Source organism: Impatiens glandulifera, chromosome 1, assembly GCF_907164915.1.
Source record: "Impatiens glandulifera chromosome 1, dImpGla2.1, whole genome shotgun sequence".
NCBI classification, from domain to species: Eukaryota; Viridiplantae; Streptophyta; class Magnoliopsida; order Ericales; family Balsaminaceae; genus Impatiens; species Impatiens glandulifera.
The window spans coordinates 60481587-60494543 of record NC_061862.1 but is presented as its reverse complement, the minus strand read 5'-3'; the positions used below and the strand labels follow the sequence as shown (position 1 = coordinate 60494543).

Sequence of the window (12957 nt, the reverse complement as noted above, 5' to 3'; positions counted from 1 at the left end):
ATCATTTCAAACAAGACTTCATTCTGCCCTCATAGTTTACTCTAAAGTATTTTGAATGAGAAAAAGGAATTATTATTATTATTATTATTATTATTATTATAACTTGTGATTTGAATTTAATATTAAATTAAAATAAAGACATTGTGTACAATAAAAATCTTTATAAATTAATATTGTTTGAATTGGGATATTTTATTAATTTAATGACATATTTTTCACTAAGAGATTGAATTTGTGAATGTTTTATTCGATTAGATACAAAATGAAACTAAAGCCTTGTTCAGTTGGGATTATTTAAATAACTCAACTCACTCAAACATCTTTTTACTCCCCTCTCATCAATCATATCACTCAATTCATTATCTAAAATATTAAAATATTTTTTATTTTAAATTACTATTTATTATTTTATTATTATATATCAATACCCTTTAAGTAATTTTATTAAAAATATTCTCACTTCCTCAAAATAATTACAAATTATTATTTATTTTTCACTCTAAGTTATTACAATAACCTCAATCCAAACAAGGCCTTACATATCGAGAGAACCTGTCTCAATTTGTATTAAGTTTTAAAGTTAGAGTATCAATATTTAATTTGATATAATACATATAGGTAGATCACCTTATGCCTTATCATTTTTTGCTTAATTAATTTCTAGTATGCAATCCCTAATGTGTAGATTCATAATTTCAAAGGAAACACAATATTTATTAGCATAGTAGAATTAATTTCATTCTCTAGGTCCCATAAATATGTCACCTTCTCATTGCAACTCATGACCCCCTTGGATACAATATTGAATGTTATATTTTTTTTTCCTAATTCTAGGGTATAAAAATCTATAATAATTGTATTTGCACTTTAATTGACAAGATGAAAAAGAATAATAATAATATCTCTAAGAATTAATTGTGACCAGAAAATTAAACACAATATGTAATGATTTGCATCTTTATAGAAAGAAAAGAGAGTAAATAGGGTGTGGGAAATCGCCAAAACCCTATTGACCCAACTTTTGAAATTGGTCTTGGCGATTTCTCCCACTTCCTTCCTTCCTTGATGATGCAATGCTTTCTTTATCCACTTTCAAAAAATACTTGATTCTTATCCTAAAATGTCGACAGTAGGAGATCCAGGAGCTGATGTAGAACTTGCCCGGCAGAGGCGGCGTCAGAGGCGTCGCCGTCGGAGACGACGTGAATCTGTCTCAGGACGAAGCGAGACCACCACCGACGGGAGCCGTTACTTCTCAGACTCCGGCGACGATCATCAGTTGTGGCAATCCACTTCCGGTTCTGTTGCTTGCGGTTCTCTTGATGAATGTAGGTTCCCGGAGATCGAGAGGGAAACTGCCTCGCGTCGTCAGCAGAAACTTGGGAGAGAAACGTTGACTAAGTCTGAGGAAGATATTGATTTGGAAATTGGGGAGTTGGAGATGAAGGTGCATGCTGTTATAGAGAAGAGGGAAGAGAGAGACTGTAGGATTTGTCATCTTAGATTGGTGGGTGATATTGATGATGATGAAGAAAGGGATGTTGCTATTGAATTGGGTTGTTGTTGCAAAGGTGATTTGGGGGCGTCCCATAAGCAATGCGCTGAGACTTGGTTCAAGATCAAAGGAAATACGTGAGTTCTTAAATTCTTCATTTTTCATTCTTCTCTCACCTATCCCTCCTTCTTAGCTATCACATAGTTACTCCGATCACCATTTTTTTTTTGTGGTTGTTTCATCTTATTGCATTAGTTGTTGGGTGAAATTCTTAATTCTTTAGGAGAATCCTAAATAAAGCATGCTCCATTACTTAGAACTGTAATCATTTTGACTGAATTTATGTGATTTTTGACTGATTACAGCAGATCTTTCTTTGATAGATAAGAAATGGAATCCTAATACTACTCTAGAGCTAAGAGGCAGGAATCATTCTCCATTAGTGAGACAGTGAGCTTATTTGGAAACCATTATTCTTGAATGCTTGACAAATGTGATAGTTTTATTTCAACTTAGAGTGAAATGAAATTACTTGGAATAGACCATAAACGTCTGTCTGTGTCTTACCTTTAAGAAATGGGTGGATACCAATTTGTTCATTCTTTTTGTTCTAGTGGATAACAATGTGATTCTTATTCTTGTTGTCCTTTTTTTTTTCTTCCAGTTTTTTAGTTTGAAAAAGCTTGAGGATAAGGCTTGTAGACATCAGTGCACAAATAAAACTTCATTTTGAGTTATTTTACAAAATAGCTGGGATGTCCAAAAAGAAGAAACAAACATTAGATTAATTTCAACCCAAATAACACTTTAGCTTGTTTGGATTCGACATAAGGCTCTCAGATATGTTAATACTTGTTTACAGTGTGGTAGTTGTAGTTCCAATATTTTATTTCTAAGTTCATATTGTAGATTAATCCCCCAATACAACTCCACTTTAACACCACTCCATAAGAACTCTCACATCAAAATTATGTGCATAACCATTTCTCTTACTCAAGTATAAGTAAATCTAGCTGCACTCCTTAAAATCCCGAAGACTCTTGTTAATTACGCCTTGTCAATTCTAGGAGTGAAAATTTTCACTGTTCAAACCAAACTGGCCTTATAACCTATTAAACTGAATCGACCATTCAACCGCCAACCACCAGTTAAAGATTTTGAAAAATTGATGCCAACGGTTTGGACAAAATTTATTGAAACAATAGTTTCAATTGAACTGCCTACCCCCTTAGTTCAATATGTTCACTCTAGGTTTTGATGGTGATCTTTTTTTCCCTTATTAGTCCTTACTAATATTCGAAAATTAAAATTGACAAGCTGACAGAACCGGCGTTCATCTCATGAGTGACGGTTGATGATGGTTGGAAAGGAATTTTCAGTAAAAAATCGACTTAACCAAACGCTCACATTCCTAGCAATATCATGTTCACATGGAAACTCTATGAATTAAATCGCAATAGGAAAATAACACATCATGTCAATTGAATTATTAAAAAAATGGTTAGTTCATAGATATTTAGGTTTAATTCTTCGCAGTAATGTATGCATACTAATTGTCTTCAAGTCTTAAGTTTTTACTTTTCTAATTTCTATTATGGGAGTTTCATAAGATTTACACAGTAATATACTGACTTGACAATGTACATGTATTTGTTATTGTTATTTCTTTGTGGTCGCCAGAGTATGTGAGATATGTGGTGCCATAGCTGTGAATGTCGTCCTTGGGGAACTACCAAATGAGCCAGTTATCACTGTCGTATTGAGTAATCAGACAGTGCTTGTGGATTCTCCAACCACCACCGTAGAGGCCCACACTTTCTGGCACGGCCGCAGAGTCATGAATGCCCTTCTAACTTGCTTGGTCCTTGCCTTTGTCATTTCTTGGCTTTTCCACTTCAACGTACGACCCAAAAATTGATAGGAACCATTTGCTGTGTGTTTTCTTGTTGTTCCGACAAACCAACTTCTAATAGGGAAGAGAAGGGTCATTTAGGTTTGTTATGTTATTTGCCCAATTGAGCTCCAAAGGTTTCGTATTTTGTGTTATTTTGATGTATTGTAAGAGTAAAATTAGGCAAGCTTGTTGTTTTAGTGAATCTTAATTTCTTATGTATGTTAATTTAGGCTGGTAAATTAGATTTCTTAGTAGTGTTGTTTAATAGCCCATCATTGTCTTTTAATATAGGCAGGATTTACAAAGTTGTTTATCAAATTAAATCTTTCACTGGTCAATGGTCATCATATTGGGTTTATTTAACTTTGACTATGTTCATAAGTTTTCATGTCTCTGGTGCGTCTTATTTCAAATATAGCTAGCTTTGTTGCTCAATTCCAGCCTTCTGACTATAGATGGCTGTAAATCAACGTGTTAGTCGGTTGATTCTTTTGAATAAGTAAGTCGATTTTGGTAGTTTTTAAAAACTCGAGTCAATTAGGGATGAACATGTTTGTTAAAAAAAAGTACCCAAACCATGCTAGAGAGATTACGAGACAACCATGTGATAAACTACACTAAATCACAATTGCTCAAAATCAATCAAAGTAGCTCACAATTGCTCAAAATCAATCAAAGTAGCACAAAACCTTCACTATAATCAAAATGGAGTATTGCAAAAAGACATACAAGAAAAACACTTGAGAACACATTCAAAAAAGAAATACTCTAATGTAGATAGTGAGTAAGATATATTTTTTCTCTTTAACAATTTTGTCTCACTCTTTTGGAAAGATTTATGCTTTTGTATTTTAGTTGATTGTTGGTTGTTTTTTTAGCATTGTGATTGTGTTTAGTTTGACATGTGATATCTTATAATCTCTCACAAACTGCTTACATGTATTTTATAATCACCTCCTCGAACTAATTCATGTGACAAGTACATCACAAGCATCAAAATCAGGCATCACGAGGAAGCTTCATTGGCCAATATAGAAGGACTAAATAGATTTAATAATATTTCAAACATTGTCAATTTTAAATCGATGCAAAAACTAATTGATTCAGCACATACCTCATTCAATTATCTACCAATAGATTTGGGGTTGAATTTTTTTTGGGTAAATTTAAAAGAAATACAAGATATTTTCAATATTTTAATTAATAATATTTTTGTTTTAATAGTGAATTAATTTTCATTAAATTTAAATAAAAGTTACATATACAAAATTAATCATTAAATAATATAAGATAATATTTACAAAAATTAAAATAAATAATTGATAATTTAAATATCAAATTGTATAAACAATTTATAAAAATAAAACTCTCAATTGAAAAGATCTAACAATCTTTAAAGACAAATTTGAGTTCATGAACGATAAGTATTAAAATAGAACGAACGAATCAATAAAATGATGTCGAAAGATTCTCTACCAAATTATCTTGTCGGATTGGTAAATAACGTCGGAAAAAAATTATATTATGTAAAAATGGACTTGTGAAAAATTCATACAAATTATGAGAGAATACATATGAGTGGTTTTCATATAAAAGTAAAACTAATAATTTTTTTATTCAAAAAATGATAAATAACTTCAAATCCGATGATTATTTATTATTAAGAAGAGAATGAACATGAACTCGAGAAATGATCGACAACACAATCGAATTGTATAAGCAGCAAACGACCCATCAACAATTATGGGTATTATTTAGACTATGAAAATCCGAGACGAAAAAATCGATCCGATTAAACATGATGTGAGAGCGAACAACTATAGTTTATATTTGTAAATAGAGAAACTAGATTGATGTATATTAGTTAATAAAATGAGATTTGTAATTTATAATAATGCAATAACATATGATTGATTATAGTTGAATTTTTTAAAAATAAGATAGAAAAGTTATGAAGTGGGGGAACTTTACCCCGGGTAATCCCTCCTTTCTCTACCGTCCGATCCGAAAGATTTATTGTGTGTTCCCTCCTTTTTCTGTCCCATAAAATACTGGTACCAGCACTGCAGTCTGCAGACAACAAGCAAAGCTCCAACAAACTACCCCACACTCCCCTCTCTCTCTCTGGTGTCCATGTTTTCTATCATTGGAGTTTGTGGAGGAGAAGGAGCCAATTATTTATTGGTGAAAACAAGTAAATCTCTCATTTGATTCCTTCCTCTCTTTCTTCTTCTTGTCTTTTGATTCACCAACTTCAAAGCCCACCGACACTGCTTAGGGTTCAACTAGTGCTGTTCTTGAGCTAAGGATTTCTGCTCCTACAATTTATTCTACCTAATCTCTAAAGTAAGTTTTTTTATTCTTGGGTTTGGTGATTGCAATGAAATTTACTGGTCTCCTCTGCTACCTATGAATAAATCTTAGGAACCCAGATTTGATCAACGATCTAACTCAAAATAATAAGGCCTTCAAATGTAGGTTTCTACTGTGATGAAGACTGTTGCAAATCTAACTGCTGAAACTATAAATAGTCTTGTGATCTTAACTAGAATGTTAGATTGATTCATGCATTAGAAACATTATTAATGCGATTGTTCTTTTTTAGCAATGCAAAAAATTCCTTAAATGGGTTTTATGTTAGGGACCACACTATCATGAGATACTTAACTCTAACTCTAGCTTCCCATGAAGAAATGTATGGCATTTTTTCTAGACCTAGATTCTAAAACTATGTAAGAATGTTTTCTTGTTGAATTAAATTGTATAACTAAGAGAATTCTCTTTCCCTGGTCCCCCATGGGAAAAAGAAAATACCTTTCACCATCTCTATCTTCCCTATAGACAAATGGATTTCTAGTGTTCAATCATTTAACTGAGCTGGAATTTTGTCTTCTCTTCTTCTTATGGTTGTGATGGGGACTTACCATTTCTATCTTATCTTCTTCTCTCGATTAGATTCCTTGTGAGGTGAGGACCACCATTTTATTTTCACTCTGTTCTTTCGCTCATTTCATTTGTGTTTTCTCTGCATCTTGAGAATTTTCGAATATCAGAACTAGACACCTCTTGCTATCTAGGGAACTCATGGTGTCTTCATTTTCTCCTTAGCTCAGTGCACATAACTACTCCCCTTTCAAGGTAGATGAGCATTAAAGAAGGGATTTTTCTATGTGGGAAGATGCATGGAAGGAAAGGAGCATTAAAGCTTCCTTCATTTACTTTTGCTTCTTGCACAGTGAAACCTGCAAATAAGTGATTCCTCAATTCTTTCATCATAGAGATTGGAACCATAAACTGAAGTAAGAGAATGCCAATGCACTATTCTTTGGAGAAGATTCATGCATGCAATTAATAAATCCTCCAACGCACAAGCAAGAATTACAATTTAGATTTTCTCATCTTGCGAAGAAAATTCTAGTAATTACTATGTAACTTGTCTTAATTGTGTATTCATTTCCCTCAATGTCTATCTAAATACAGGCTTATTGGAGAAAACTCCAACATAAATATGAAACTTTTCCCTCAAAGATCTCTAAGGTCTGATTTGGTGAGGGGGAATTAGCATTGGAACTGGAATTGGAGAGATCAATTCTAATTCTATTGTTTGTGTAAGCATTTAAAGTCATTTGGAATTCCACCTTAATTAGGTCTGAATTTGAATTCCATATGTTTCTCAAACAAACACCCCCTTCAAAACACATCTGCGAGACCTGCGTGTTGAGTTCTCTTCTTCCTCAAAGTGATCCCCTTTCAGAAGCTATGCGAACTCTCTTCCTCTTCCGGAAGCTAGACAAACTCCAACCTGCGAGACTGAGCACACAAACGGTACGCCCTAAGAATCTCTCTCACTGGCATATTGCACCATTGAAGAACTCTTCTTCACCCCTAACTTCCCCACTATTAGAAGCAAGTTATCTTTTCATTACTTGTCTCTGAAAGCACACTTTCCCATAATGGAGTTCAGTCTGTCTATTTTTTGTTTTCTTTGGGATAAGATTGTCAAATCTTTTGATGGCTGAAGAACGAGTCTATGTGCCTTTGTTATTGTCTCTGCAATTTACAACCATCTATTCTTTGGGCGGTAATGAACAGATACACTTACAACAGTAGAAAGATTTTAGCTAAGACCTCATCAAAATAGTCCTATGGTAAGAGTCGGCTTAAGAGATCAAAAAGTTACGGGTTCGTTTCCATCTGGAAGCGTTTTGAGTTTAAGCGAGAAGTCATGGTTGTGGGTTGTCATGATAGTTCTTTCCCCAAAAATAGATTTTAGCTAAAGAAATTGATGGTGTTCTAAATCGAATCTTCTTATGAGTTAAATCCTTGATATGTATCACAACTAAATTCAACTCCTAATGAATTTCAAACTCACTGGAAGAATATATAAAGAATTTTATTTATATATCGTATTGCATGGATTATTTAAAAAAAAAAAGATATTCAGCTAAAGGAGTTCATGGTTATCTTTGCTTCTCCTTGTCTTTTAGCAGTTCCTATTTTCAAATTTGAGGAAATTCTGTCTTGCAGATATAAGGGTTAAAGTTTAAATATTGCTAAAAGGATGAGCTAACCTTGGAGAAGGATGCATCACCATTCATTGTCTTCGAGTGCAAGAAGGACAAAAGAAGTTTATGATCCTTTGAAACTGGAGAAACACAAATTTTCTTCCTCCAACAACGCTCATTCCAAGAATAATTCAGGTAATAAAGCTCCAAAATGTTCAGAAACTAAACAAAAACAACAGGCAGAAAGAAAATCATTTGATCAAGAGGAGCTTGTCAAGTATATGTCACGCCTGCCAAACTACTTGGAGAAAGGACAAAACCTTCCGGAGAAGGCTTTAAATGTTGGAGTCCTTGATTGGCGTCATTTGCAGAAATGGCAGTACAATCAAAAGTCGATGCCTAGTAGCAGCAACTCCTCAATTTTACCCACAGAAAAAATAGCCATGCACTCGAGTAGAGGTCACAGTTGGTCCCCTGCTCGCCAAAGATTTCCTCCATGTACGTTACAATCCCAATTGATTCTATCAAAAAATGAATTTCGTCCCCATTCTGCCAAAGGCTTGACAGAAAATACCAGCAAGTGGCAAGAACATGATCAATCGGGTAAAATATTGAAGGGACAACTTAAAGAGCTCAAATACATAGAAAAAATTCAGAAGGATGAAGATTGCAAGGCTTCTATTGATTCTGCAGCAGCTCTGGCCTCTACTGATCCAAGTTCAAAGGAACCAAATAGAATGAGCTTTTCAAAGTCTTCTGCTAAGGATGTCATAAATCATTCAAATGTTCATTTATTCCTTCCTCGTGAAGAGCATGGTATTGAACATCAACAAATTCAAAATTGTAACTCTGTGGAGAAAACGAGTATCAAATTTCCATCTATATCACGTTCAATATCACCCAGCCCATCCAGATGCAGGAACTCAGACCCAAAGAAGCCAACTGCACTGCCTATAAACTCAAATGTGCTCAAATATGAAGAGTCCACTCCTAGAAGGAATTTGTCAGAGAAAACTAAGTTAAGAAGCCCTTCACCTACTCGTCGTCTCATCATGGGCATGGCTAAGATTGGAAGAATTTCATTCTCAAAAGATGGTCCAGATGATACTGCTCGAAGCAAAATTGTGGACTCTATGGATACTGCTCGAACTAAACAACCTAATGGCACTTCCAGATCTCAGTCCAGCCCTTTGAGAAGGTTACTTGACCCGTGGCTGAGGCCAAAGCCATCAGACTCAGATTCAATGTCAATTGATCGGCCCTCCAAATCATCCCATGGGAGGATAGAGTCGTCTTTTCCTGAACATTCAAAATTTAGGACAAGTAATGTTAGTGGACTAAATCACAATGAACAGCAAGTATCAGCTCTTCTGCAAATCTCTATTAAAAATGGACTACCTCTCTTTACATTTGCAATTGAGAACAGCAATGATATTTTAGCAGCAACAAGGAGAAAGATGAATGCTTCAATGAAGGATGAAAATAGCTACAGATGGATCTACACCTTTTTTAATGTTCAGGAAGTGAGGAAAAAGACGGGTTGGATTAAAGGTAAAGGTGGTTATATTCCAAACCCAATTGCCCAAATGATAGTTTCTGATACCCATTTTTCCATGTCAACAACAAGAGAGTTTGTTTTATTCTCCACGGGTGTTAACAACCAGTCTGATGATCTCCAAGCAAAAGAAGAACTTGCTTCAATTGTTATTAAGTTCCAGAGAAATACAGGTATAAATAATACTGATAATGCTCATTTGGCTGGAACTAGAACTGGAAGTGGGTTCCTCTTTAATACGACTCATGTTGTATTACCTGGTGGTGTCCATGGCATCCCCAGTGGAGGAGAGCCTTCACCATTAATCGAAAGATGGAGATCGGGTGGGAGATGTGACTGTGGAGGTTGGGACATGGGTTGCAAAATTAGGGTTCTTGCTAACCAGATACAACAACAACAACCAAGTAAGATTTCCAATGCATCGAGAACTGGCCCACATGCTGATCGGTTTGAACTATTTTCTCAGGTATTCTTTTATTTTAATTGTTTCTTAGATGAAGGAATGTTATTATTCTCTTTGCTAACTTAACCTACCAAGGTAGCTCGAAAAGAGTTTTTCTTAAGAGACGAAAATGTCTCATGTTCAATTTCTACTTAAAACGCTTGGTTGAAAGTATCTGCCTCCAAAGAATAAATCTTTTGCTAACTTGGGGGTTGTTTGTTTCTTATAGGGAGAGCAACAAGACGATAAGTCTGTCCTCAGTTTATCCCCGTTCAGAGATGGGATCTTCTCGGTGGAATTCAGTTCACCTCTTACATGCATACAAGCATTCTCCATATGTATAGCAGTTGTAAATAGTATAAAACTAAATGAGCTTCAAAATTCGACGTCAAGGTTGTTTGAAGCAAAATGTTGTGATGAAATCCCATCAAACAGAAATATTGGAATAAGGTCCTCAAACCGAACCCAAAGAGAGTTAGCTCCAAGTTATGCATCATATCCTCCACCTCTTTCGCCATTTGGGAGGGCATAGTTTGGACAATGAATTTCAGGTAATTATGTTTGGGACCTTTTAATGTAAGCTTTTTTTCTAGTTAATGGGAGTATTTCATTCACTTATGTAGCATCTATGATCCATTTAAAGTCTATGCATCAACCTCACACGGACTAATGATTTTCTAAGACAATAAGGATTAAGATTGGTAATCTCATGAAGTTTAAGATTCTTCCTGGTTTTTGTAATTGATATGCTACAAACCCAAATATGATGCAATATTTGTGAGTGTATATACATATATATTATATATTGAAGACTCTTTTGTTTGATGTTAGTTATTTGAGGGTTTTTATCAAAAACTTAGTTGGTTATTTGGATTTTTAATTGGTTGAGTTATGATATTGTTTTTTGTATTTAAATTTTATAAAAATAAAAGCAATGACATTTTTGTATTTGAATGAACTCATCTTGTATTCTGTAAATTAAAAGGTAATCTTTAAAAAAAAAAAAAAAAATTGAACTAGATACATTTGGATGATTAAATTTTGGATAAATTTCCAAAAAAATTCAAAACGAGCTCTTAGAAGCATAGAGGGAAGATTCTTATTATAACATCCACGCAGGGATCTTTAAAGAAACTGGGTAGAAATAATAACTTTAATAAAATACTCTGAAACACTTATAAAAAAAATTATTATTTTTTCCAAAAAAAAATTATTATTTTTCTCTTAAATTTCTTTAACATCATAATTACTAAATGTCAGCATTTATTTCTTTAACATTGAGAGTTAAAAAATATGAAAAAATTAGTATCATGATATTTATATTTTTATATATTATGTCTATCCAAAAGTTTAATTATTATGTCTCATCAAATTTGTTTATTTTGTTAAGTGACAATTTTACTTCATTATTTGGATATACTTTATATATCATGTAAAAGAATGTAAGTAATGATCTAAAACATTTAATCATACAATCTATTTAAAAGAATTCTGCTAACAAGTCAAACACATTCTTTTATTACATAAAATCTTAAATTTTCATATAAAAAATGTTACATTAAATCACTTTGATAAAATAAAATCATTACATTTCACTAATAAAAAAAAATTAAACATTCTACAAATTTTATTCTTAAATTCTCATTTTAACTTCATTCACTATATTAACTAGCCTGTATTCCGTGCATTTGTACGAGTAATGATATAAAAAATTGTGAGAAAAATATTATGATAAAAATGTAATAGTATTTTTAATTTTATTTTTAACCGTTTTAAATTTATGTGCGAGTTGACCCATAATTCGACTCAAATATCAATTTACCCTCACATATATATTCAAATTAACCACGACTCTCGACCCTCGACCCGACAATCCGAACATTTTAAAAATGAAGCATCATTAATTATATATATATATATATATAAAAGTTAGTTAAAAAGTTAAACTTATATTGTTAAAATGTCCCGCGTTAATCAAATTTTGTGTTTAATTTAAATTATAAAGTATTATTAGTCTAGTTGGTTAAAAAATTATACTTATTTTTGTTAGGTTACAAGTTCAAACCATACTTATAGTTTTTTTTAATTTTATTTTTAACCGTTTTAAGTTTATGGGCGGGTCAACCCACAATTCGACCCAAATATCTATTTACTCTCACATATATATCCAAATTAACCACAACTCTCGACCCGACAATCCGGACACTTTAAAAATTAAGCATCATTATATTACGGTAAAAATGTGATAGTATTTTTAATTTTATTTTTAACCGTTTTAATTTTATGGGCGGGTTAACCTACAATCCGACTCAAGTATTAATTTACTCTCACATATATATTCAAATTAATATCCAGCAATCCGAATATTTTAAAAATTAAGCATCATTATATATATATATATATAAGGTTTTAAAATACGCGGTCGGACCGCCGGTTCAACCGGTCCGACCGCGAAACGGTTGAGAGGACGGTCCGTTTTTGACCTTAATGCGGTCACCTTTCGAACCGGTCAAAATCCAGTCCAACCGGACGGTTCAACCGAAAAAACGAACCGGAAATATTCGGTCCGAAAGGTCAATAATAAAACTCTGGATATTTCTTCTTTATCTCTCAGCTGATCTACCTCTTCTTCTCTACTATATCTACTTTATCAATCCAAACCCAGTGATCATCGGCCTTTCAAGAAGCTCTCGATCGGCTGGCTGGATCCATCTCTTCTTCTCTCTCTACTGGATCTACTTTATCAACCCAAACCCAGTCATCATCGGCCCTTCAAGAAGCTCTCAGCTGTATCTTTATCTTCTTCTCTATCTACTAGATTTAGTTTATCAACCCAAACCTAGTGATCATCGGCCCCTTCATGAATGAGACATGAGTGGGAGATGTAACACCACCAATGAAGTAGCAGGTCAAGACATATGCCTACATTCGATGAAATCTTGAAATAGCTGCTTCACCTTTAGAATTCTGGTGGACCCACTGACAAGAAGAACTTAAATTTAATGAATTTAAAATTCGGTCCAATCAGTGGTTGAACCGGTTGGACCGGTTAAACCGGAGTTCGCC

General features: G+C 33.6%; 2 protein-coding genes across 4 annotated transcripts; both read left to right on the top strand.

Moving 5' to 3' along the window:
- The first annotated feature begins 963 nt into the window (after positions 1-963).
- LOC124921071 lies at positions 964-3652 on the top strand. The gene is made up of 2 exons (XM_047461676.1): positions 964-1632; positions 3176-3652. Exons 1-2 carry the CDS (start codon positions 1121-1123, stop codon positions 3411-3413), a joined length of 750 nt encoding a protein of 249 aa, XP_047317632.1. The 5' UTR covers positions 964-1120; the 3' UTR covers positions 3414-3652.
- Positions 3653-5491: 1839 nt separating this feature from the next.
- LOC124915852 lies at positions 5492-10721 on the top strand. Of its 3 annotated transcripts, none has more exons than XM_047456618.1 (4): positions 5492-5735; positions 6870-7214; positions 7917-9915; positions 10121-10721. In XM_047456618.1, exons 3-4 carry the CDS (start codon positions 7972-7974, stop codon positions 10421-10423), a joined length of 2247 nt encoding a protein of 748 aa, XP_047312574.1. In that variant the 5' UTR covers positions 5492-5735; positions 6870-7214; positions 7917-7971; the 3' UTR covers positions 10424-10721. The 3 variants fall into 3 exon arrangements, with proteins under 3 accessions (XP_047312574.1, XP_047312559.1, XP_047312567.1); XM_047456611.1 differs by lacking the exon at positions 5492-5735 and adding an exon at positions 6394-6688; XM_047456603.1 differs by lacking the exon at positions 6870-7214.
- The last annotated feature ends 2236 nt before the right edge of the window (positions 10722-12957 follow it).